This window comes from Gastrolobium bilobum, unplaced genomic scaffold, assembly GCF_033153095.1.
Source record: "Gastrolobium bilobum isolate Gb01-03AN ecotype WA unplaced genomic scaffold, APGP_CSIRO_Gbil_v1 utg850, whole genome shotgun sequence".
NCBI classification, from domain to species: Eukaryota; Viridiplantae; Streptophyta; class Magnoliopsida; order Fabales; family Fabaceae; genus Gastrolobium; species Gastrolobium bilobum.
The window spans coordinates 154503-178977 of NW_026897748.1; the positions used below are offsets into that span (position 1 = coordinate 154503).

The 24475-nt window shown below is 35.3% G+C and overlaps 2 protein-coding genes across 3 annotated transcripts; both read right to left on the bottom strand.

Moving 5' to 3' along the window:
• Positions 1 to 2594: 2594 nt before the first annotated feature.
• LOC133309849 (ABC transporter G family member 20-like) lies at positions 2595 to 5011 on the bottom strand. The gene is made up of 2 exons (XM_061510694.1): positions 4978 to 5011; positions 2595 to 4907 (listed from the first exon to the last, which is right to left on the bottom strand). The coding sequence occupies exons 1-2, from the start codon at positions 5009 to 5011 to the stop codon at positions 2614 to 2616; spliced, it is 2328 nt and encodes a 775-aa protein (XP_061366678.1). The 3' UTR covers positions 2595 to 2613.
• A 2058-nt stretch (positions 5012 to 7069) lies between these two features.
• Positions 7070 to 14184, bottom strand: LOC133309818 (calcium-transporting ATPase 4, endoplasmic reticulum-type-like). Of its 2 annotated transcripts, none has more exons than XM_061510653.1 (8): positions 12373 to 14184; positions 12041 to 12131; positions 11565 to 11704; positions 10674 to 10955; positions 10195 to 10572; positions 9815 to 9924; positions 8063 to 8291; positions 7070 to 7967 (listed from the first exon to the last, which is right to left on the bottom strand). In XM_061510653.1, the coding sequence occupies exons 1-8, from the start codon at positions 13783 to 13785 to the stop codon at positions 7386 to 7388; spliced, it is 3225 nt and encodes a 1074-aa protein (XP_061366637.1). In that variant the 5' UTR covers positions 13786 to 14184; the 3' UTR covers positions 7070 to 7385. The 2 variants fall into 2 exon arrangements, with proteins under 2 accessions (XP_061366637.1, XP_061366638.1); XM_061510654.1 differs by having other exon boundaries at positions 7072 to 7967; positions 11565 to 11686; positions 12068 to 12131.
• Positions 14185 to 24475: the final 10291 nt, after the last annotated feature.

The following is a 24475-nucleotide window of genomic DNA, read 5'->3' on the forward strand; positions in this document are numbered from 1 at the left end:
TTAAATCACAAATCAAATCTTTATTTTGTTTTCCTTATTAATAATAATTGTTACTTTTAATTTAAATCACAAACCAATCACAAACAAATCACAAATCTGAGTTTAAAAATGTGACACGTGTCAACACTTGTCAAAACCTAACACATCACCAATCACGTCTAAATTGGGTTTCAATCAAGAGGAAATCACGTCTAATTTAGGCAATTATTTTTGAAAAATATTCATAAGCCATCATTAATTTCAGACCACGAATAATAACCCAGAAGCTTATAGCATTAATCATTGATATTAAAAATAATATCCTTCTTCCTTAGAAATTTAGAATATTTATTTAATTATTTTCTTTATTTATACATATTTTTCAAATTGATTTTTTAGTTTAAATCACAAATCAAATCTTTATTTTGTTTTCCTTATTAATAATAATTTTTTTTTATTTTGAATTTAAATCACAAACCAAAATTTTGTTATAATAAATAAAATTATTATAAAAAAATTTAAATCACAAATCAAAATTTTTATTTATTTTTTTTATATTAAATCACAAATCCAGAACTCAGAGGCTTCTGGGTTTAGCCGCTCTTATAATATCATTCTTGCAAATTAAAATTGTGTTTGTGAGAAATAAAATATGTAAAATGAGATGTCGTTGCGTAGATCTCGAAAAGTTATGTGGAATCAAAAAAAGAATTACCTGATTTGGATACTCGAGTCAAAAGTTATGGCCTTTAGAAGTTTTATGATTAAATTAATTTTTTTTTTTGAAAAAACAAGTGACACGTGTCACCACCTCATGAGAGACGCCCTATTTGGACGTCTTCCTCTTCATGAGAGACGCCCTAGTGGGGCGTCACAGTGTGCAATAGATACGTAAATATTTTCCAAACTGTGATATTTGCGTAATTATTTAATTAAATTGCAATAAATAATTTTTTTTGCCCTCCTTAGCAAAATCAATTGATTCAATTTTCATCTTACTGTAATTGAAGCATTATATAATCAATTAAAAAAGAGTTGCATTAAAACCCTAAACACATACAACTTGATCCAAGTTGATTGGATAGGTTTTTGTAATGGAATCAATTACACTACCACACATAATTGTATTAGCGAAATGATGATCCTAATGTCGTTGACATGTGTGTTATCTAGGATGGATATAGGTGGGTACTTATAAGGCACTTTGATACTTAAATCAGTATTTGAACTTAAGTAATTTGAAAAAATATGATCGTACATAAAACTTGAGCCTCTCGTTTCTAACTTGTTTGTTGCCTTGTTATGCTACCTTATTATGGTAGCATGTCTATAAATATTGTAGATTACAATGACTTTGTCCGCCAATCTCGCATCTGAGATATCTTTTGATAATGTTTAGTCTTGTTGGAATTTTGTGTCTATTCTTTAGTTATTTAGCTATTAAGGAGGTTTATGAGCCCTTAGCTGATGCAATTATAACTATGCGTCATAAGATTTGTGTGTATGAGTTTCTTTAATAATTAAATTTTCATCTTTGCCCGTTTTGGACTGATCCTTCATGCTGCTTAGTATGAGTCTAGATCAAAATATATAACACATAAAATCTTACAAATTAAGAAAATTAAAATCTGAAAGTAGCATAGAAAATATAAAAACAATAATAAGATATTAAATAATAATTATCCAAGTGAATAAAACACACAAATAGCACAAATTTCGGATCTTTTTCAATGGACATTTGGTGGGGAACAAAATACAAGGTAGTTAAAAAAAAAATACTACTATCTTATCACTATATTTTATAGAATAATTATGTGCAAATCCTGTAGGATTACTCAGAAAGAAAAACTCCACGTATGAATGTTTACATCATTCACTAACTAAAACCTTTCTGTTTTACGCAATGCAAAGCTTTTTGGGTTTTCTACATTATTTTAGAAAAACATACTGAAATTAAACTATTTGATTAATAGAGTAGCAACTTTAATGCGAAAGTAATCGACGGATGTTTTTTCCTCCATAACTCCCATGATGCTTATTAATTTATTATTATTTTATACGCGAATGACTATTTTTTTGCCCCCGTCTATTGATAGCCAAATAAAAGTTATGACTCTTGGATTTGTGATTTTTAATTTTTAACCTCTTTGAGACAGAATGTGATAGAATATATGTGACTTTTTTTTTTTTTTTTGATAACAAGAATATATGTGACTTAACAAAAAGCACAACTAACTTATTCCATAAGTTTAATCATCTCATTATTAATTTCTGAAGATGCGCTGTGTCTCTGCCTCGTATTATCTCACAAATATTTATTTAATTTTATTTCTGTTCATTTTACTGACTGACCTTAGGATAAAATCCAAACTACGATCAGTTCGATTTTTCCCTTTATATTAATTGCAGTAATTAATGAAAATTAACATTAAAAAAATACGTATACCAAAAAAAAAAAAAAAAAAAAAAACAGCAGTACCAATATTCTCTCACACAAGAACCTAATTAGTTTACCCAAAACAGTGACCTTAATTAATAATCCACAATGATAAATTAAGCTATTGGTATTTTTCATTGTTGCACTGTTGATATTGCTTATTATGGATGGAGATGAAGAAGGATAGAGAAATCTTGCTACCGCCTCTTGTTCTTGCTCCCAAAGTGCAAGGTTAAATAAAAGAGGAAGCGAAAGAAGAAGCCCCAAGCAATGGTGATCAACAAGCAGTTCCATTTGCTGAGCTGCGTGACCCCCTGTTGCCTCAGTATATCCACTCCCGTGACGACGCACGTGGAGCTCGTGATGTTAATCCCCAACGTGCTGCTCATGCTCTTCAGCAACTCCACCTTCAGCTCCGCCGGCACATCCACCAACGGTGTGTTGTCAAACATCTGAATCCCCCTCACGAAACACCTCGGAGGCCGAACATCGAACTCGTTCTGCAAAACCCCCTCGTAAGGGTACTTCACCAACGAAAGGTAGTGAAACCATATCCAATAAGGAGGGATCCTGTCTCTGCTTATGAAGAACCCACTGAAGAGGAGAAAGTAAGCCAAGATAGCAACCACCACCGTGAAACCAAGCATCACGTGAGACACGACCCCAGAGAGGAACGTCACGAAGGAGCTACCCGCCCAGAAGGAAGCTACGATGGTGAAGAAGTAGAACAGGAAGCCGGAAGTTCCGCCGGCGAGCCCCACCGCCCAGAAGGTGGTGGCGGCGAAGGCGAGGGAGAGGAAGATGAGTGAAGGGAGAGAGATGATGGAGTGTGCGAGAACATAGGAAGAGCGACGATAGGCATTGTAAGCGGTTTCTCTCATGAAGATGTATCGCTCTTGGAGGAAGACAGGGATGGCTTCTGCACACGTGTAGAAGGTTGTTGACATGGCAAAAGCGAAGAACCCTAAACGTTCTTGAACACCTTTGGGGGAATCATCAAGGTGAAAAAAGATAGTGGCCAGGATCCCTCCGGTTACCATAACTGCACCCAAACGGATTCCGAATAATTCGGGCATTCTCCTTGAGTTAGTTAGAGACCGTTTTGCTATAACCGCCATTTCGATCCAAAAAGGATTGGCGAAGGTGGGAACTGACGACGACGTCGTTGAGTCTTTGTTGTTATTGTTAGCGCCGGACACTAATTTCCCCCTTGAAATGCTTGCGCTGATGGCGTCTTTCAGTGAGAGCTTTGAGCCGTTGGTGGTTTTTTGAGAAGAGGGTTTGTTTTTCAACTGCCATGACTTGTTGAACTCGACTAGGCTTTTGGTCCCGTCGGGTGATTCTTCCAGCTGGCGGATTAGGTCTAATGCGAATTCTGTTCGGTTCTCGTTTTCCGGTATGGGGTGTCCGAACTCCGAGAAGAAGACGGGGACTGTCGCCGGAGAGCCGCTGAAGACGGTTTGGCCGTGGGAGAGGAAGATCAAGCGGTCCAGTAAGCCGAGGATTCTGTAGCTGGGTTGGTGTATGGACATGATCACGATGCTACCGCTCTGAGCTATTCGCTGCAGCACCTTCACCACCATGAAGGCGCTGGTGGAGTCCAGCCCGGAGGTTGGTTCGTCCAGGAACAACACGATCGGGTCGTGGATGATGTCGATTCCGATCGAGACGCGGCGGCGTTCTCCGCCGGAGACGCCGCGGTGACCTTCGTCGCCGATGACAGTTTTCGCGGCGTTGCGGAGGCCGAGCTGGTCGATGAGGGCTTGGACTCGAGCCTTCTTCTTGGATTTGGAGAGTGAACGAGGGAGCCTGAACTCGGCGGAGAACATGAGGGTTTCCTCTACGGTGAGCATGGGGAAGAGGAGATCGTCTTGCATGACGTAAGCTGATATCACCTTCAGGAGACTCGATTCCACAACGTCGCCGTTTAAGGTCATGGTCCCTTTGAGGCTCTCCTTCGAAATCCGGTACGCGAGCGCGTCGATCAGCGTCGACTTGCCTGAGCCGCTGGCTCCCAGAACGGCCATGATCTCGCCGTCCCTGGCCTCGCCGGAGATATCGTTGAGAAGAATCTTGGTGTCGTTGGTTTTGGTTTCGGCCTCCTCGTTTGCCGCCGGGGAGTTCGGGTTGGTGGCGTTGGTAGAGGAAAAGCAGGGAGAGAGGGTCATCTTGCTGCGGAGCCTGACGCTGTAAGTTAAGTTGTTGAAGGAAAGAACAAAAGGGTGAGAGGAGGTGGAGGAAGAGGAGAGGTCGAGAACATGGTGGGGTGCAACAACAGTTTTGTCGTCGGAGTTGTCGTTTTGAGCATCTTCCACGCGTTTGAGGAGCTCGCCGAGGGTGGGAGAGAGATTGGTTTTGGTTATGTTTCTGGATGGATAGGGGTGTTGAACCAGCTCCATGGATTGGTCGAAGAAAGGGAGCCTGTCGTCGGCGACGGGGGGGTTGGGTGGTGGGGGTTGTGTTCGGCGTGACATTCGTGTAGTTGTTGGGGTTTATAATTACTCAACACAACACAAGTAAGAGTTCAAACCGGAGAATTGGGTGGTTTTATAAGGAGCCCTAGCTAGGAGAAGTGCATGGCATGGCATGGGTCATTCATGGGACCGCTTGAGATGACTCAATTTATGTAAAGTGAGGGAGTGGTGTTTGGTAATTAATTAGAGTGTCCTATTCCAACTCCAAAATTTGCTTAATTCAACTTGAATTAGCATGTGCAGGTGAGTGGAGTTCTTAAATTTGCTAGCTAAGCTCTGTGACTCTTATACTTGTCTTAATTGCGAGAATTGACGTATAGGGGCAGGCCCACCAGCTTGGAAGGAGCTTGGTGAGGTGTCAATGTCAAGAAAAAATCTACAATGAATCCAATAATACTTTTTCTTCTTCTTGTTAACAAAATCGCTAATTGGATACTTGAGTTGTTGTTGCACTTTAGTTTTTATTTTGAAAGCGTAGAGCGACGAAGTCTCAACCAAAAAAGTTAATGAGATCCAATTCCATGCACAGTTGAGGAGATGACCAATCATTTACATATAAATTTTTAAAAGCTCGTCCGATATGTTGGTTGCAGCAAATTGTAATCTTATAGTCTAAGTGCTCAAACATATACTGCGTGCGGTCAATTGCTTAAAATTAGTTTATTGTTTGTTAAATGTATGTTTTGGACTCAGCAGACTCCGCTGCATAAAAAGAGGTCACCAAACACTTCGTATACGCCTTCGGCACGCATTTCATTCTCCACGAAACCAAGTTGATTCGTGGCTGACCCTTATTGGATGAAAATTTTCTGATTGCTTTCCCCAATGTTTTGAAACAACATACATATAGTTTAGGTGTGGGTGTTATATCTAATGTAGAGTGGAAGCGCTGTATCTACCATCTACTTAAGTAGTCTTTGTAAGATAGAGAAAAACAGTGTTCTAAAGAGTTTTTTTTATTTTTTTTATTTGTTCAGGCAAAATTTTCTTTTGGAGGCAGACGCAGTATTAATGTTTTAATATAGCTGAGCCTAAAAATTTGACCTTTTTTTTTATAATATAATATTAATAATAATATTTCATGATTACTTACGGGGTTGTTCTTAATTTTCACTCCATACTTATGAATCATAGCAAGTGTATAGGTTTTTCCACTGAACTTACGTTATATGAACCCGTACCCAACAATAATCATACATGTTAAGGTACAGACGAAAGAATCTTTCATGCGAGATGAGACTTACCAGCGAAGTGATTAAGATTAAGATATCTCCGTTGTCGGGTCCTATAATAACCCCTCCATTTGCTGACAGACAAGATTATTGTAGTTTGGCGTTTTACATCTCTTAAAAGGCTAATCCAGCTAGGTCCAAAATGAGCCCAACTGGACCGGAATTCCATTATAGGTAAGCAAATCATAAAGAACCCAATAGTCAAAAAGATTAGCATGGAGCACAAGGGTCATGATCGAACGAACTAACCATATGTCATCCTTTTCTTTTGGCAGTTTAATGTTGTTAGTTGCCCGTCTCAATCTCGTGAATAATTATTTATTTATTTATTTATTTTAAAAAAGATGGGGCGTTCATCGTTTATGAAAACAAGTATGGAAACCAAAAGCTCAGTTTCTATTTGATTACAACCCATGAGAATATGCTTTCTTCCCATGCCCAATGGGAATAGTTAGTACAGAGGCAACAATATTATTAACTTATTATTAGGAGTAAATTGTGCTCAAACAGGTTCAGAGGCACATCAAAATGTATCCTATACAGATTCCGGCGCAGCCATCCGATTTCATTCCCTCCCATTTGTGCAGCGATGACGAACTCTACTGTGTTCTAATTGCCTCGAATTGCCCTTTCATCAAATCCAATATAAAGACTAACATGCTGGCTAATGCTAGTATGCTACACATCTACAGAAAGCATTAACAGCCATGTCGAACATGCAACAAGATCAAAGAAAGGGAACAAGAGTCTACAGAATCAAAGACTAAGTTAAACTCTCGGTAAGTTTGCCTACTCCCTACTCCCAACATTTTCTCCAAAATAAATTCCCGGAGCTCCATTACCACCATGCATCAAGGACAACTACAATGGAATTCGTTTTCACGTTCCAATTTTAGGGTTGATAAGGACTTCGTCTGTCTTAGCAAATGACCCAAACAAACAAGCAACTAGAAGCTGTCTACTTTTTCAGGAAGACAAACGGAAAAAAGAAATCAAGGTTTTTCCCTTTCTTGTTTAAAATCATTGAAAGTTAAAAGAACAAGGGCAAAAAGGATAACGAAAGATTAAAATAAGTATCATATAGTGCACCCAATGCAAGCCCAGCCACCCCTCATTATAAAATGGGATGAAGACTACAGAGACACCTAAAATAGTACTAACAAAAAATTAATTGCAGTAGAGGTCGCCTCTTCAGTCTCAAGGATAACAACTTCCAAACCGCTGAAGGATTGAGCAACTTTTCTAAAGACTACAGTGAGTTGCCTACTCTGACTTTTGCTTTGATCTTCTTGGACTTGATGCTTGAGACGCACTTGTACACCTCCCCACGAATTTCAGAATCTCGTCAACTAGAATGACAGGTAATGCAACGGCCAAAACCAAAAGCCACTCATTGAAGCTCAGGGGCACGATACCAAATACTTGTGCTAAGAATGGCACGTACAAGATCAAAAAGTGCAAACCAAATGACACAGACATTGCCAAAAGAAGCCAAGGGTTGACCCAAGGGGGCATTGTCAAAAGACTTCCATCTTCAGACAGGGCATTGAGAGAGTTGAACATTTCAATGGATACCAACACAGAGAGGGACAGTGTCATAGCCTTCACTTTACCAGTGTGGAAGTAGTCACAGGGGTCAGCATCAAAAGAGAGAGTTCTAGCACCAGCGGTGAAGGGAGATGCAGTGAAGTTCTTCCACGAGGAGCATTGACCCCAGTTGGAAAGTTGGGAGTAAGTGACGAGAGTATGCCCATCCCCGCTAAGGTCAATACCCAAGAAGGAGCCATGTGTATACCATATGATGAATACACCAACTGTAGCTAATCCAACATAAATCCCAATAATCTGTGAAGTATATAGGGAGAAGATCAGAGATAAGTAATCAAGACATATTATCACCAATTGAAACATAATTGATAATACAGCCCAACAAAAATTACCAGATAGCGGACTAGAATCCACAAACTAATTAGTGAGTCATCACTGCGACGAGGAGGCTTCTTCATTATATCCTTATCTGGAGGATTAAATCCCAAAGCTGTAGCAGGGGGTCCATCAGTGACAAGATTAACCCACAGAAGCTGAACAGGTATCAATCCTTCAGGAATACCGAGCGCAGCTGTTAGAAAAATAGAAGCAACCTCACCAATGTTCGAAGAGATCATGTACCTGCGAAATTAATTTTCAGTCACAAGATATTAACTATAACTTTTATCATTAGAGAAGGTTCTTAAAATAGGAGTATATATATTAATATGTAGATGGGAAACCATGCAACCTCACCAGATTTTGATTGCTGTACAGTTAAAGAAAATTCTGAGGTATGCACTTTAGGATTGTTAAAAACAAGACCTATACAGCAAAATCTCTCTGTAGTTTGTACATTAGTTGCAGCAAATTAGGACCTTCTCCAGTTACTAAAGCCAAAAATAGATCAGCATTGCTCCAGAATCCAGGTTAAACCAAACTAATTAAGACCTGCTAATCAAAAACTACAGCCACCCCTCCCTTCAAACACTTTTGAGGATACTATCTAGAACTTGCAGTTCTATCTCATCCTCCATACTTTCCTTTTTTTATTTTCTTTGCTTAGTACTCCTAATAAAAATTCCAAGGTCAGAACTGAATGCATATCTCGTGGCCTATTAGGTATCTTAAACTGAAACAGTATTATTTTATGTATAAACTGTCTACATAAGAGCTCTGAAACAGAACATCAACAAGATATCAGACCAGAGACTGTACACATTAACAAAAATAAGGAAATACTGCAGGGTAAAAAAAAGAACACTGCAGGAATATAGAAGGCCCACAATACCCCTTATACTCCCCTCTCAACTGAATTATCCTCATCATGAATATTCATGATTTCCCTGTTCCTTCCCTCAGACCCCCAAGGCTTGATCCCCTGCTTCTCAACTTAATCCTCCAACAGTATACCTTAGTTATGAGGGGTCTATCACAGCATCATTATTTCAAGATAGATAACTACAGCCAACATAGACATAGTTCATTCTTATCACAATATCTTAAAGGAAACCTAATTGTAAAGAAAAGAGTAAAACAAAACTGATGGGCTATAAAAAGTGGGCCAAAGTCCAGCCATGGAAAGGAGCACATTAAAGTTAGTGCGGGAGGGAATGAGTGAGAGTAGTTAGAAGTGAGAGAAAATGTCCCTAAGAGATTAGGGACATGTAGGATATTATAGGTATTTGACGTTGTAAAGTTTTTCATGGAAAATCTCATATAACAGGAGAGTTGGGTAATTGGAGAAGCTGGTGGCAGTCCTCTCAGTAATTTTAGTTGCAGTTGCATTCCTGTAAGGCTGTTTTCAGCCATTAGAGTCTCTCTATTGCTTTAATTTGGTGGCTGTAAGGAGCTTTGTCTCCAACTTTTTCCATTAATTCAGTCGTATTTCAATTTGGCTTCCATCAGAAACTCAATGTCCAAGGCATTTATCCTATTTTTATTTTTTTGAAGTATAAACTAAACAAAGATTGAAACAGAAAGTACTATAGGAAATTACCCTTTATTTGCAATAATGGTTTATGGAGATAACCGGTGGTCATTACATTAGACATTATGTGTCAATTGCCAATCAAAACAAAGATCATTGATGGAGCAAGAGCCTATTGTAAGGTAACCACATCATCTCATGAGTGAATAAGAAATATAAAGATAAATGGATTCACCTGATAAAAGCCTTCATATTATTGTAGATAGATCTACCCTCACCAACAGCAGCAACAATTGAACTAAAATTATCATCTGCCAACACCATATCTGAAGCTTCCTTTGCCACCTAGTTTGGAATAGCATAAAATAAAAGAGATGAGTTGCCAGATAGAAAATAACAATATTAACTGGTGTTCTTTAATCTAACTTATTTCAACCATCAGTCAGCTGAGACCACATCTAACAAATTAGATTAGTATCAAACAACTTCATCAGACTCAAAAACCCATACGTTTTCAAGATTACCATCTTCAATTATAAAGCCCACATTAGTCAGTAATATTTACTTATTTGTTGTACCAGAAGCCACAACATGATCATAGTAAAAACAAAATACCTCTGTCCCTGCAATGCCCATTGCAACACCAATGTCTGCAAGCTTCAAGGCAGGTGCATCATTAACACCATCCCCAGTCATGGCTACCACTTCCCCTTCCTCTTTTAGCAGCCTCACAATGTCTTGCTTGTGCCTAGGTTCAGCCCTCGAAAATAAAAGCCCGCCACGCTGCTTCAGATAGGCTTTTTTATCACGCAGTTCCATAAAATCTTTACCAGTTAAACTTTTCGAACTAATGTCTTCATTGCGTTCAAATACACCTATATCACGGCATATAGCTTCAGCAGTGTTCTTGTTGTCTCCAGTTATAACCATAACACGAACTCCAGCTGCTCTGCAGTCCTCAATTGCTTGGTATACCTCCTCCCTAGGAGGATCCTAAACAAAATTCAGCATTTAATTTCACAAAGTTAACACACCAATTAGATATGACGAAAGTGAGAAAGCACAAAATGTAAAACGAAAAGCTCAAAACGTACCCTCAACCCAACCAAGCCAACAAAAATAAGTTCACTTTCAATTGATGAATAGTTGGAGGGATTAAGCAAAAGCTGGTGAGCTGGATGATCGTCATTACCACTGTAGTTTTCAAATGCACTTAGCTCATCCTTGTACGCAAATCCCAAACATCGTAAAGCACTAGTTGACATTTCATGAAGAGCTTGCAAAATGAGATTCCTAGCATTATTGTCCAGTTTCACAATGGAACCATCACGCAACTGAATTTTAGAGCTTCTTTCCAACACATTTTCCACAGCACCCTATATCAAATATGAGGGCCAAATGTCAGTTAAAAATATTTCCCATCAGTAAAGAAAAAGGAAACCAGAAGTAGAAAGAACAAAAGCATAAGTGGGCTCATGTATAAACTCTGTAACCTAAACTGTCCTAAGAATATGCTTATGGAGGTAAAATGTGAAGGTAATTGAGAAGAAGAATGGGCTGGTCATAGGCAACGTTATAACCTTGATCTGAGGGAAGAATAAAAAGACCTTACTCAAATAAAAATGGGCAGAAATTTGCTTCGAGAGAAACAAGTTGTATTTAATTTATTTTACAGCAAAAGCAAAACCAACACCCCATTAAGCCTTGTATGCAGGCTTATCTTTGCATAATTGAAAAGAGATGGTCTCCTGGATTAAAACCCATAGGTCACAAAGGAACAGCGTAACCGCTGCTCCGGGTTGCCCCTTTTGTATTTTACAGCAAAACACATGTTAAAAGTCCTATACACTTCCTCATTAAGCAGTATTGCATCTCTGCCAATTGTAATTCTGTGATTACAAAATAAGTGCATAGTAGGACAAAACTGAAAAAGATTCGAACTAAAGATTTCAAGTAGGAAAAAAGATGAGAGACAGAGATAATACCTTAACCAGAAGAAACCTTTTCCCTAGACCAGAGTCCACAATAACACCCATAGACTTCCGATCACGGTCAAACTCAAGAGTAGCAATCCGTCGGTCATGTTCATTCCACCATTCACAACAGCCTATATTAAAATTTGAATGTAAAACAAGTTAAGTTCATTTTTGGAATCTGTTTCATTATTAACTCAATTCACATTGCAGCCAAGCTTGTTGGTCTCAAATACTTAGTCTTTTCTGCCAAGTTCTGTATTCATTACCTCAAAAAAACAAAACAGAACAAAAGCACTTAGAGTAAGTAAGAGGCAGCAGCCTGTTAATCAAATAAATGCTTTACAAATTGTTTTAAGCCTTTAACTAGAGCATAACAATCTCACATTCCCATTATAAACAAATAAATTCAAAAACTCCCCTTGAAAGTTGTTCACGTATATTCAAAGGAATCATCAAACTATTTGCTTTGGTATATCACCAACAATTACTTTTGACAAAAAGATTCAACTTACGTAGTAAGCTTGCTGATCGTACATCCTTGGATCCTTCAGGAAGGCCCATCTTCTCTACCAAAACCTGGAATCCCAAGGGAGAATACAGAAAACTGTCAAACACATTTACTGGCTAAATTGAAAAGGTTATAATATGGATGAGTTAGAAAGAAATAACCAAATCAGCCACCCAAAGATAAAGAAACTGCGCTTATTTGATACTGCTAAGCTAGCGCTAAAAGTAATTGTTCAAAAGGATGGTTCATGAAGGGGTAGATTGCAAATAATACATGAGAAATGAGCCAAAGAACGTAAAAAGGTTTCACCTTTAATGCTGCTTCAGTAGGCATTCCATGGGCAACAAACTTATGCTCTGATTGTGTGACTCCAGCATCATTACAGACAGCAGCTATTTTTGCTATCATCTGAAGATTAGCATCCAATTTACCTGTTAGCCAGTTCTCTATTTTACCATCAGATGGATTGTATGTAGTTCCTTCCACCTTGAAGGCCCGCAGTGTGTCTACGTTAGGGCCAATAGCTACTAGTTTTGACACAGCCATCTGGTTAGTAGTCAAAGTACCAGTTTTATCTGAACAAATAACAGTTGTACAACCCAGAGTTTCCACGCTAGCTAGCTTCCGAACCAGGACATTCTTCTGGGCCATCTTGCGAGTACCTAGGGCGAGGCAAGTGGTGATGACTGCAGGCAAACCTTCTGGAATAGCAGCCACAGCCAACGCCACAGCAATCTCAAAGTAATACGTACACTTCTCAAATGAAAACTTGAAGTTCCTCGGCCATCCATCCACATACTCCCAGGTAAGGAAGTACTTAACGTTGATGAGCCAAACCAATAGACATATCAATCCAATCATTATGGTTAGCCTCTCTCCAAATTCATTGAGCTTCTTCTTCAAGGGTGTATCCTCCTCACTCTGGGACGCAACGTGTATCTGTGTATGCACCTTCCCAATCTCGGTTTCCATGCCGGTCTGAGTGACCAAGCAAATACAATTCCCGTTAACAACAGTCGTCCCCGCGAAAACCATACACCTCTTGCCTTGGATATCAGCAGGTTCAGAAACAGGTTTGTTAGACTTATTAACTGCTTCACTCTCTCCAGTCAAGGAGCCCTGCTCCAATCGCAAAGTGGAGCTAACCAATTCCACAACACGCATATCTGCAGGCACCTTATCCCCAACCTTAAGCTCGACAATATCACCAGGCACAAGATCCTTAGCTGGCAAATTAGGGATTTTCACGTTATCTCGAATCACCATGGCGTGTTCCGATTGAATTTCCTTCAGAGCCTCAAGCGCCTTCTCCGCATTACTCTCTTGCCATACTCCAACGATTGCGTTCACAATCAATATCAGGAATATCACCAGAGGCTCCACAAAAGCAGTAATCTCCATCTCGCTGCCTTCGTCGCCGTCGTACCATGCCAGGACGAAGGATATGATGGCGGCGGCGAGCAGAATCCGAACCAAGGTATCGTTGAACTGTTCGAGAATAAGACTCCAAATAGACTGGCCCTCGTGCTTCTCAAGTTCGTTCGAGCCATAGATCCGGCGCCGATTCTCAACCTCGTTGCTATTCAACCCCGATTTCACTCTCACCTTGTAGTGTTCCTCGCATTCACGCACATCCTTAGCCCACGCCTTGAAGATTTCACGGTCCGAATTCTCAGAACTCGTGTTCTCTTGTTTCCCATAATCTTCGCCTCCCTTCCCCATTTAGATCTGCCTAGATAAACCTGGAGAAAACAATTTCTCAATAAAAAATTGCTTCTCCCAGTTAATTCATAAAAACAAATAGAAAAAATCAGTAGAACCTATCGAAGCGGCGATTATTCGATCGTACAAATCAGAAACCCTAATTGAGAATTACGTACGAGTAACAAAAACTTCGCAGGGACGAAAAACCTATTGCGAGATCGGAAGAAAAAAAAGTCAAGGTAACGAAGTATTGAGAAAACTCGGGGTTTGTAATTGTAGGTGCTCTCTTTGATGAGTTGAAGGGGCGATTGATTTATCGTGAGAACTGAAAGTGAGAGAAAAAGGAAAAGCGTGAAAGAGAAAGGAACGTTCAAATATTGAAGGGCTCACGCATCGTTGAATGTGCTTGCCCAGTGAGCTATGCTATATTGCTATATGATGGAATTTGTGGCCAACTTCCTTACTCTCTTTAACAGTGTCCGGCTTATGGTGATTAATTAATAGTTAAAAAAGAAAGATTCGGGATTAGTGGGAGTCTAAACTTATAAACTATAAAGGAAGTTTCCTGGTACGATCGTGCGAGATAACTACATATTTAGAATTAAAAATAAAAAAGAAATGGAAGCAGAAGCCCGTCCTATTAGCCAAAATGGAAATTGAAAACTTCTAAGGATGACGTGGCACTCCTTGGTTGGTCTGAGTATTCTTTCCTGTTGCTGCAACTTATCGCGTCCACTACGCGCTTGGTATCTTTCTGTTGCTTAATATTATCGCTTTTAGTTTAGTTCAAAATTATTAGCCCAGATCTGCTGCATGCATCCGCGCGCCTTAACCTGTGGGTTCATCTGGAACCTTCCTCGATAAATCTTATCGATTGCTCACATGTGTTTCTATTTTTAATAATATTTTTTCTTATATTTTTACACCAAAACAATGAGAGACTAATTTATCGGAGAGCATTTTCGATATATTTGGTGTGCCTATTATTTTTATTAGATAATTGATATTTGTATTAAAAAAAATTTACAAGACTATCGTAAATTTTTTGAATTTGTTCGGATAAGTTCTTTTATTAAGTGGTGTTTGTAGAGGGTCTACATATATTATGTATTCATTAAAGAAAATTGATATGTCATGAAATGATACCATAATCACATATTAGTATCAATGTAATCTAATAAAACAATTTATAATCTAATATGAAGTAATATCAAATAAAAATATAAGAAAAATATATGTCATTTTAAATTATGTAAAGTTGTGTCATTTTAAAAAAGAGAAATAGATAGATAAAAGAGGAGAGAGATTTGACAAAAAAATTAAAGATGTGGATCCCACCTCTTTACTTTATGAGAGTGAAAAAATATAAATTATACTATTTTAAAAGGTAAACAATTTTTTCAAAAAAAAATATAGGGTTTTATGGGACTCTTACTTCTTATAGTTTTTACTAATAAAAATATAGATAATTGAGAATCCCGGGGAGCAGTTTTTTTTTTTTTTTTTATAACATCCCGGGGAGCAGTTTTGATTAGGGGTGGCAATTTGGGTTGACCCGCCCCGACCCGCCCCGCCCCGCCACCAACCCGCTAAAAACGGGGCGGGGCGGGTTGACCCGCCAAAAAATATGGGTTGTAAAAATGAACCCACCCCGTTTTATGGTGGGTTGGCGGGTTGGCGGGTCAACCCACCAACCCGCCAATTAATAAAAATTTAATTAAAATTCAAAAATAAATTATATTTTATGAATTTTTTTAATATTATTTTATTTTATTTCACATTTCTCTATATTTTTTTTAGTTTCAATCTTAAATGTATACTAATATTTGTCAAACATTCTTTAGGAATTTATAAATAGATAACATTTGTCATAAATAAAATAGTTATTCTTTATTTTTTCTAGAAAGTACTAAGATAAAAAAAAATTGAATATCACAAAAATTTAAATACTAATGAAATACTACCTAATTGTAAAAAAATAAAAAAAATAAAAAAATTTAAAACCCGACGGGTCAACCCGCCCCGCGGCGGGTTGAACCCGTTTTGACCCACTTCTAGGCGGGGCGGGTTGAGGTGGGTTGGTGGGTTGAAAATCTTAACCCAACCCGCCCCGTTTTGGCGGGTTGGCGGGTTGACCCGCCGGGCTCAACCCATATTGCCACCCCTAGTTTTGATGCGGGCTTTCGTGGAATTTTCGCTCTCACACGAAATCATGAATGACCCTTCAAAGTCAAACCTGCAGTCGTACTGAATTGGTAGAAATTTGTGTATATATTTATTTTTGGAAAAAGTTATGTGTCATGGCTTCTTTTTTTTAATACAAGTAGCTTTATTTAGATTTCAGCACCAGAAGATCAATAATAGGACAGTTTTTATAATATTATTTTCTTTATTTTTAGACTCTCATAATCATTTTTTTTATTTTTAAAATTGTAGCTCGAAACTTAAGATTAAGGGTGGCATAACGGGTTAGTTCGTAATTCGCAAAAAAAATTCGGGCCAGATTGACAAGAATGAACTGACAACTCGAGTCAGCCCGACCCAAGTCAATCTGGACTCAAACGAATCAGCTCGCGAGTCAAACGAATCAGCTCGTTACTCTTTTTAAATAAAAAATAAAAAAAATAAAATACGATAAAAAATAATCACACTCACCGCTCACACACGCGGGTCAAGAAAAATGGCTGCTTCTCTAGAAAGCAAAATGAATGACATTAGTTAGTTTTCAGGTTCAAGTTCATACATATATGGAAGGAAATAAATTTCTTCTCACTTAAATAAAAAATTATTAATTATATATAAAGAAATTTTAAGTTTTTAAGCATATAAATTACACTTTGATGTATCTATAATAATGTAGATAAATTATTTATATTCATTTCCAAAATAATATTATTTTGAGTTTAAAAATCAAAAAATTATAATGAGAAAGACTCTTATAACCCTAAATAAATTATAATTACGAAAATATCTTTTTTCCTCAAAATAATATTATTTTGGACTCAATGTATATAACTTATCTACAATGACGACAGAAAAAAGGGGTAAATCAAATGTTATGTTATAAAATATAATTTGTTTTTCCTATATATACAATTTAGAATGAGCCTCATTCCATGACTTTTCTCTCTCCTTTATTTTCTCAATTGTATGTGTGGAAAAAAATTATTTACATCCTCCAACATGACATTTGATTTATACATAAATTATATAAAAAAATTAAAATAACTTTAAAATATTTGGATTTCAAATGAAATGATGCACGTAATTTTGCTTCACTTTATTTTAAGATAAATAATTATTTTATTTTTCAAAGTGTTTTTGAATGTGGTAAAAAATTTGTTTATGTTTAAAATAAATTAATATAAATATGCAACAAATAATTTATTTTATTAACGGAAAAAATATTTACCCTTTTAAAATATAGTCATTTTAGTTAAAATTATTGTTTTTATTTATTATTTAAATTAAAAAAACTTTCATCTTCTCTCATAATTATTTCTGTTTCTCTCACCGTAAAATACAATAATTTTGGCTAAAATAATACAATTTTATATTTTTCACAATGATAAACACTGTTTGCAAAAAAAAAAAAGATAAACACTAATCTCTTTATTAATTTAGGTTATGCGTAAAGTTTGTATTTTTTATATTTCTCCTCTAAACTGATTCTTCTAAAGATTTAAAAAAGAGGGTGGAATGGTAATATTTATTTTTTGGTAGGTAAAGACTTAAAAAAGAGTGCGGAGTAGTAATATTAATATATAAGGATAATATAAACATGTTCTAGTGGTAGCTGCCAACGTGCCATAACAGTCTTCGAATCTTCTGTGTAGGTTTCCTGAATAATTAATTTTTAGAGTAAAGTATTTTTTGATACTTAATAAATATTATGGGGGTCATTTTAATCTTTTAAAAATAAATTATGATTCTTTTTTAAATTTAAAATAAACACAGTTAATCAAAATCATGATTTAAATTAAATAAGACTCACGTTAATTCATCAAAAAAAACTAATATAAATATATTTTAAATTTTAAAAAATTACATATAAATTTTTTTAGAGTTTTATAATTCTTAACATGAGAATTCAAATTTTTCTACAACATGAGAATTGAATTCTCGTAAAATCAAATCTCATTTTTTTAAGAGATTAAATTAACTTTATTGAGAACATAAAAAACAGTTAACTCTAATTTCTACTTAGTGGATAAGTCGTACGCATTCTTTCCTTGCTTCGGCTTTTAATATTCCTTTTTTAGTGGTCTCAATGAAACGACCCCAAACCGAAGCAGACACGACTCTTTATCTGATTAGACCTAATGTCGTGGTCGTAGTAGTTGGGCACTTGGGTGGTGCTGGATTCCAAAATTCCAGGCATATACTTTCATCATATTGGGAAACAGTAATGAAATGAAATAAATAAATAAATATTCTCATACAATTTATCTTGTGTTAAGAAATTAAATAGACGATGATCCAACTTTAGGTTATTTGATCACACAAATTTGGAAATGAATAATGTGATATGTAATTTCACATTGTGAGAATAAATCAATGGTGATGAGAGATATAGAGAACAAATATTAGAATAAAAAGCGATAAAAAAATAATTGTTAATTTATCTATAAACATCCTCAGATCCTCTTAACATAAACTGATTATATAAATTACACTTAAGAAAATCTATTTTCCAAAAAAAAATTATACCATATCATACAATTAACTATGCAGTGATCTTATATTGTATCTCAAAAAAACAAAAGGTGAATATGACTTTAAACTTTAAATCACATTTAGTCATCGAATTGGTGATAGAAATATCAGAAGTAGAAGTTGTCACTAGTTGAAGGGCAACGAAGGGAAAAGTAATGGGAGTGCTTTCACTTTAAATTCAGCGTTGAAAGTCCATGTAGTCAGAGGGATCGCGAATAAGAAATAATCGTACTTTTGGGGACAAACTGTTTAAGGGTACGTTTCGGAAAAGGATCCTCAACCGTTTTCGCAACATTGTTGATGATTTTAACCTTTGAAATTGTTTTGTTTTATAACTAAAAAGACAAAAATAAACAAAATTTAAAATTAAGAGCCATATGATTTGAAATTGGGATAAGATCAACTTAAATTAATATAAGAATAATATATTTTACATTTAATCTTAATTTTTTAATTTTTGTCAATCAAATAATTATAGTTAATTGAATTATTATTATTAATTAATTTTTAATAAATTATAATTATCAAATATATAAAAATTAACTATTAAGATTGAAATAAAATTTATTATTCTTACCTCATTTAAGGATATGTTGACCCTTTGAAATTATACAGCATGCAATCCAAAATTGCTGACGATCGCGGTCGTAAGGTTTCTTTTGCGAGCACGGGACTTGATATTAAAAGTTGTCATGTAGTATGTATACTAGTTGTAGGGAACACCCTTCGGAGAGAACAAAAAAAAAAATATTAGTTTTAGGAAAATACAACAATAATGTTGCGGAAACGCGCATTGATTATATTGCGAGATACAACAAGTGAAGGGTTCACTCTTTTTTTTTGTTTCGAAAAAGGGAAATAGAAGTATAATGTTGTAGGAAAATGTTTAAGTAATGTTATAGAGATAGAGATGGTGGAACCCACACTTGTTTATTTTGTTGGTTTTTGAAAACAAGGGTGGGTCCCACCATCTCTATCTCTATAACATTACCTAAACATTTTCCTACAACATTATACTTCTTTTTCCCTTCGAAAAAATAGTCCAACACTGTTATTCAAGAGTCAGCTGGACAAAAAAAAAAAAGGTGTCATGTTGCAAGATACTCACAAACCCCTTAGTTTTATCACTTTTATGCGAATTCAAATTCTCCTAGCAGAAATCCAACCCTTCCCGCAGAGATAAAAAAAAATGCCACTGTCACTCTCATGAACCATGCTTTTTTGTTTATACTAGAAGGTTAATAATTTCTCCTACTAGTTTTATATAATTTATAATGGGAAGAGTGTTTGTCATTTTAAATGACATAAAATTATAAAATTTTAAGAGAGAGATAGACACAAAATATTTTTTTTTATTTAAAATTTAAATTAAAAAATCATTCACTTTTTCTCTCCCATAATTTTTATTTTTTGTGTCTATCTCTCTCCTTAAATGACATAATTTATGTCATTTAAAATGACAAACACCAAACTCACTTATAATTGGGCTTGTCTACTCTCATATTGTAGAAGATAACATATTTTATGCTAGGACATAAAATGGAACCACTAAAAAGAAAAAGAAAAAAGAAGCAATCCAAAAAAAAGAAAAAAAGAAAAAGAAAAACAAAAAATGACAATATAATTATCGAAATATCTATGATATAAGATAATAATCTCCTACAACATGAGACTACTATTTTCCTTTGAAGTTTTAGCTCTATGGTAAATATTTCATTTTAGTCCCTAGGCAAAAGTTTGCATGTCTTCCACAATGGGGAAGCTGATAATATATATGTGTGTGTGGGGATCAAGGCATCGAATAAATTGGTATTATAAACTTAAGAATGTTATTGAATATTGAGGTTTTTTTTTTTGGTATAGGCTGTTAGAATTAATTAATTTTATGAATAAGAAGTTTGATTTGAAAACGTGCATCTTTTTGTCGTCAAATGAACGTGTCTATTCGTGTTGAACGGAAGTATTGTTTTGTCGACAAATATGTACTTTTTGAATCATGATAGAGCTGTTTAATGTGAAAATACTACCACAAGAACATAGGTAATACGTTCTATACTGTGAGATAATTATGCACGAATCTTGGGCATCATAGAGATGACAAAATTATCTTAAGAACACAGTGTCTAATACATGGTTTGAATTTTCCCTTGTTGCATTCATATATTTTCGTACGATACATTTTAACTATGTGTTATTACACGTTTCAATTTCTTGTGTGCATTTCATTGAATTGTAAATATTGTCAACATGATTTCTCTAATGAGATTATCCACTCTCAATAATTTTAATATCATTTTGGATAATGGACGCAAAGACAACTTTTTTTGACCTGATTAATTCTATTATTATTATTATTATTGGTGGAGAATGTTCTCTCTTTTTTTTATAACCCGTAGGATATCTCTATTCAACCTCCTCCGGTCACCTTGTCGTCGGAGTACGGCCCGGAGGCTATCCCTCATTGGAACAACGGGTGCATTAAGCTTTGCTACCGGAGGAAGGATGAGACTAATCTCCCCTTTAAGGACAGAGGCACGTCCTCTGACCCCCAAAGATTTTTCAAAAATCCCTGACCCAATCAAATTATTGGAAGCTCAGTTGCCAACTGAGCTACCCCTGAGGGTTGAGAATGTTCTTTTAATTACATCATAAAATTACTTCCTTTTGGGGTTATGCCCTCCCCGTTACAAAAAAAAAAGATTATTTCCTATAATTGTTTTAAAAAATATAAAAAAAACTATTTGGTGATTTCTTATTTTGAAAATAAGTTTTTAAAACTTGAGTTTGAACATGAAAGCGGATGTAACAACTACGGGTGTTAAACGAACCATGGCCTTTGGCCTTGCTCGTGAAGGCTTAATTTTACATGTTTAAAATTAATTGTTGAAATCAGGCCTGGACTTGTAGAAAAGCTCGTTTGATAACAAGTCCCAGGCTCCAATTCAAAAGTATGATCTTAGAGCCTCTTTTTTTTTTTGAGGTTACAAGGAATTGAACACAACACCCTACACTACACACACTCCTAACACACACACCCCACACCACTAGGCTAACCCTAGTGGTGCTGATCTTAGAGCCTCTCATGCTGACCTAATACATTAATTTTTTATTTTTATTTTATGTTTTATACTACTCATAATAGCTTTCTATCTCTCCTCAACCCATCTCACGTTATTTTATTGGTTAAACAGACTTTTTAAATGATTTAGATATACATTGAATTTATCAATCCTTATGAAATTATTAGTGTTGTTGATCGTATATTCTGTTTAGATAAATTTTTGTTGTCTTATATTATTTAACAGGCTAAATTAGGCTTTTATTTTTGGGTCACGATCATTTTACACTAGTGTAAGTTACACTTTCAATCTTGTCCGTTGATCTCACTTATATCTAAGGGCTCTAATTTTTTAGTAATGTGAACTATGAGATACAAGTGGATCAATAGTCAAGATTGAGTGTAAGACTTTTAACTCTTACACTGGTGTAAGAATATCCTACTTTTTTTATTTGTTTTATAAATAAATCAAGATCATATGCCGATAATTATATTCATAATAAGTAACAAGTTAGGCTACGACACATTTAATCACAGATTTTATTTTTTTTAAAGATTAAAATTCGATCCGGCTCAACACGTTAACACATCTGGTAACAACACTATCGATGGTAACGGCAATTACGGTGATTTGAAGTGGGAACAAAGAATTATAAAAATAATTTGAAAAAAAAAAACAACTGCACGTGTTCTCAATTTTTTATTCTAAATACATATCATAGAATTTTTTTTTAAATAATCAGAAAAAATAGGTATCCAAACTTTTGAAAACAACTTTTGTTTTCAAAAACAGAAATCAAACAAATCCTTTCTTTCTTTCTTTTAGGATTCTGTCTTGGATCGATGCTAAAGGATAAAAAACAAAAAACAAAAAGAATTAAGGGGTTAAAATATTAAATAAGATAATTACTTCAGCACTTTTTTTTTGTTTTCGGGAACAAAATTAAAAAATTTACCATTTCACCAGTTTCTCAGTGATAGTATGCTACCGTAGATTTGTTTAATGCACTATCAACGTCTAATATGCACGGGGCATCGATGCTCTCTAATTTGTGTTTGCGGAAATAATAATGCTCAATGACCCGTAAACGAAAACCACACACCCGACCAAAAAGACAAGGACAAAAAGGGGTAAAAGACCAAATAAAAACTACCAAAAAAAATTAAACAAGAATAATTAAACATAGAGAGGAAATCCCTGTCGATGGAATTGTACTGGAATGATTGGATTAAAAGTCAATGCGTCTATCATAAAGGCCTTTATTAATATAATTTACAGGTAATGTATTTTATATCCTGAGTAATAATATGATGGAGTTAACGCAACACATATTGGATAACTTTTGACTAATGATGTAAAATGGGAGAGAGCGTTAACTTTTGAAGGGCATCTAAGTCCTTTTATGCTTATTAATTAGGTAGGTTGGTCTTTCATCAATTGGCGGCGATGCTTCTTTTCAGCCAGGGGCTTTGGTGGATAGACATTTACTCACGAAGAAAACGACCTGAGGAACATTGACACACTACGCCTAAGATAGTAATTTCAGAAGGGTGTTCGCCAAAAATATTATTGAGAAAAATATCGCTTCGGGCCTAAACCACAACAGCCCACTTTTAAGAATTTCGACAACGTCAATAAATAAAATAAAATAAAATCCGCACACACAATTTAAGACACCTTGAAGTTCAATTCTACCAGCGGGGAAGCAATTTTTTTTTTTTTTTTTGGTGAATGGGCAATGCCCAAAAGCGGGGAAGCAATTTACTTTGGAATTATTTCTCATAATAATTAGCATTAAGAATAAAAAAAAAATCAATCATTTTTTCAAAAATAAACTCAATCAGCATTATTCATTACTTTTTATCTAATAGCTCATATATCTATAAATTTAAATTAATTATATATAAAAAGAATTAGTAATTATAATTGATAATGTAACATAAGGCTGTATTCAATTAAGATTTTAAAGAATTATATTTTATTAAAAAAATTCATTGATATTTAAATAGGATTTTCAAGAAATAAAAAAAATCATATGGTATTCAATTAGGACAATTAAGATTCTTTATATAATGTCCAAATCCAATGGTATTCAATCAAAATTTTAAATAAATAATAACAAAACTGTTTGTATTCAAAAACTTAATATGATTTCAATTAATATTTTATTAGTGTGAATTTTGTGCGATTTTTTAGTGTGGGTATAATATTATGCCCTTCTTATAATCTCACCCTAAGTCCCTAACCCTTAAGATTTTACGAGATTTCTATGTTCCTTTATTTTCCACATTAACCAATGTTATCATATTCTCAAACTCAATGTATATTCTTTGTGTGATTGTGGTATCATTGTTACAAATTCGTATTATGTTTGTAAGAGATAAAATATGTCAAATGAGGTGTCATTACGTAGATCTCGAAAAGCTATGTGAAATAAAAAAAATCATCTAATTTGGATACCTAATTTAGAAGTTATGGTCTTTCGAAGTTTTACAGTAACGAGATTTCAATGGTGATGAAATTGTGTCACTTGGCACAATCATGTGAGTGCTCTAAGGGGAGGTCACGACACTCACCTTAAAAAAAAAGTTATGTTGAAGTCGCGGCACTCAGTGTCGCTGGGCTCCTCGCGACACTAAACGACCTTTATTGATAAGTATCGATAATCAAATACCAGATTGAAAAATTAAAGTGGTAAAAATTCCACTTTGGTCGAAGAGCCGAAATATGTTACTTTACATTGTAACGTGACACCTTCATTTCCAAAGAAACACTTGCATCCATTGATGATTAGCCGCCAACAAAAGTCAACTATCTTTATATGAAGTACCATGAGAGTGGCACTTAATTGCTTGTTAAGTGAATAAAGCATTGAAATAGAACTTCTACATATTCTTAAAATAGCATGAGAGTAACCCAGGCTGTTCTATTTG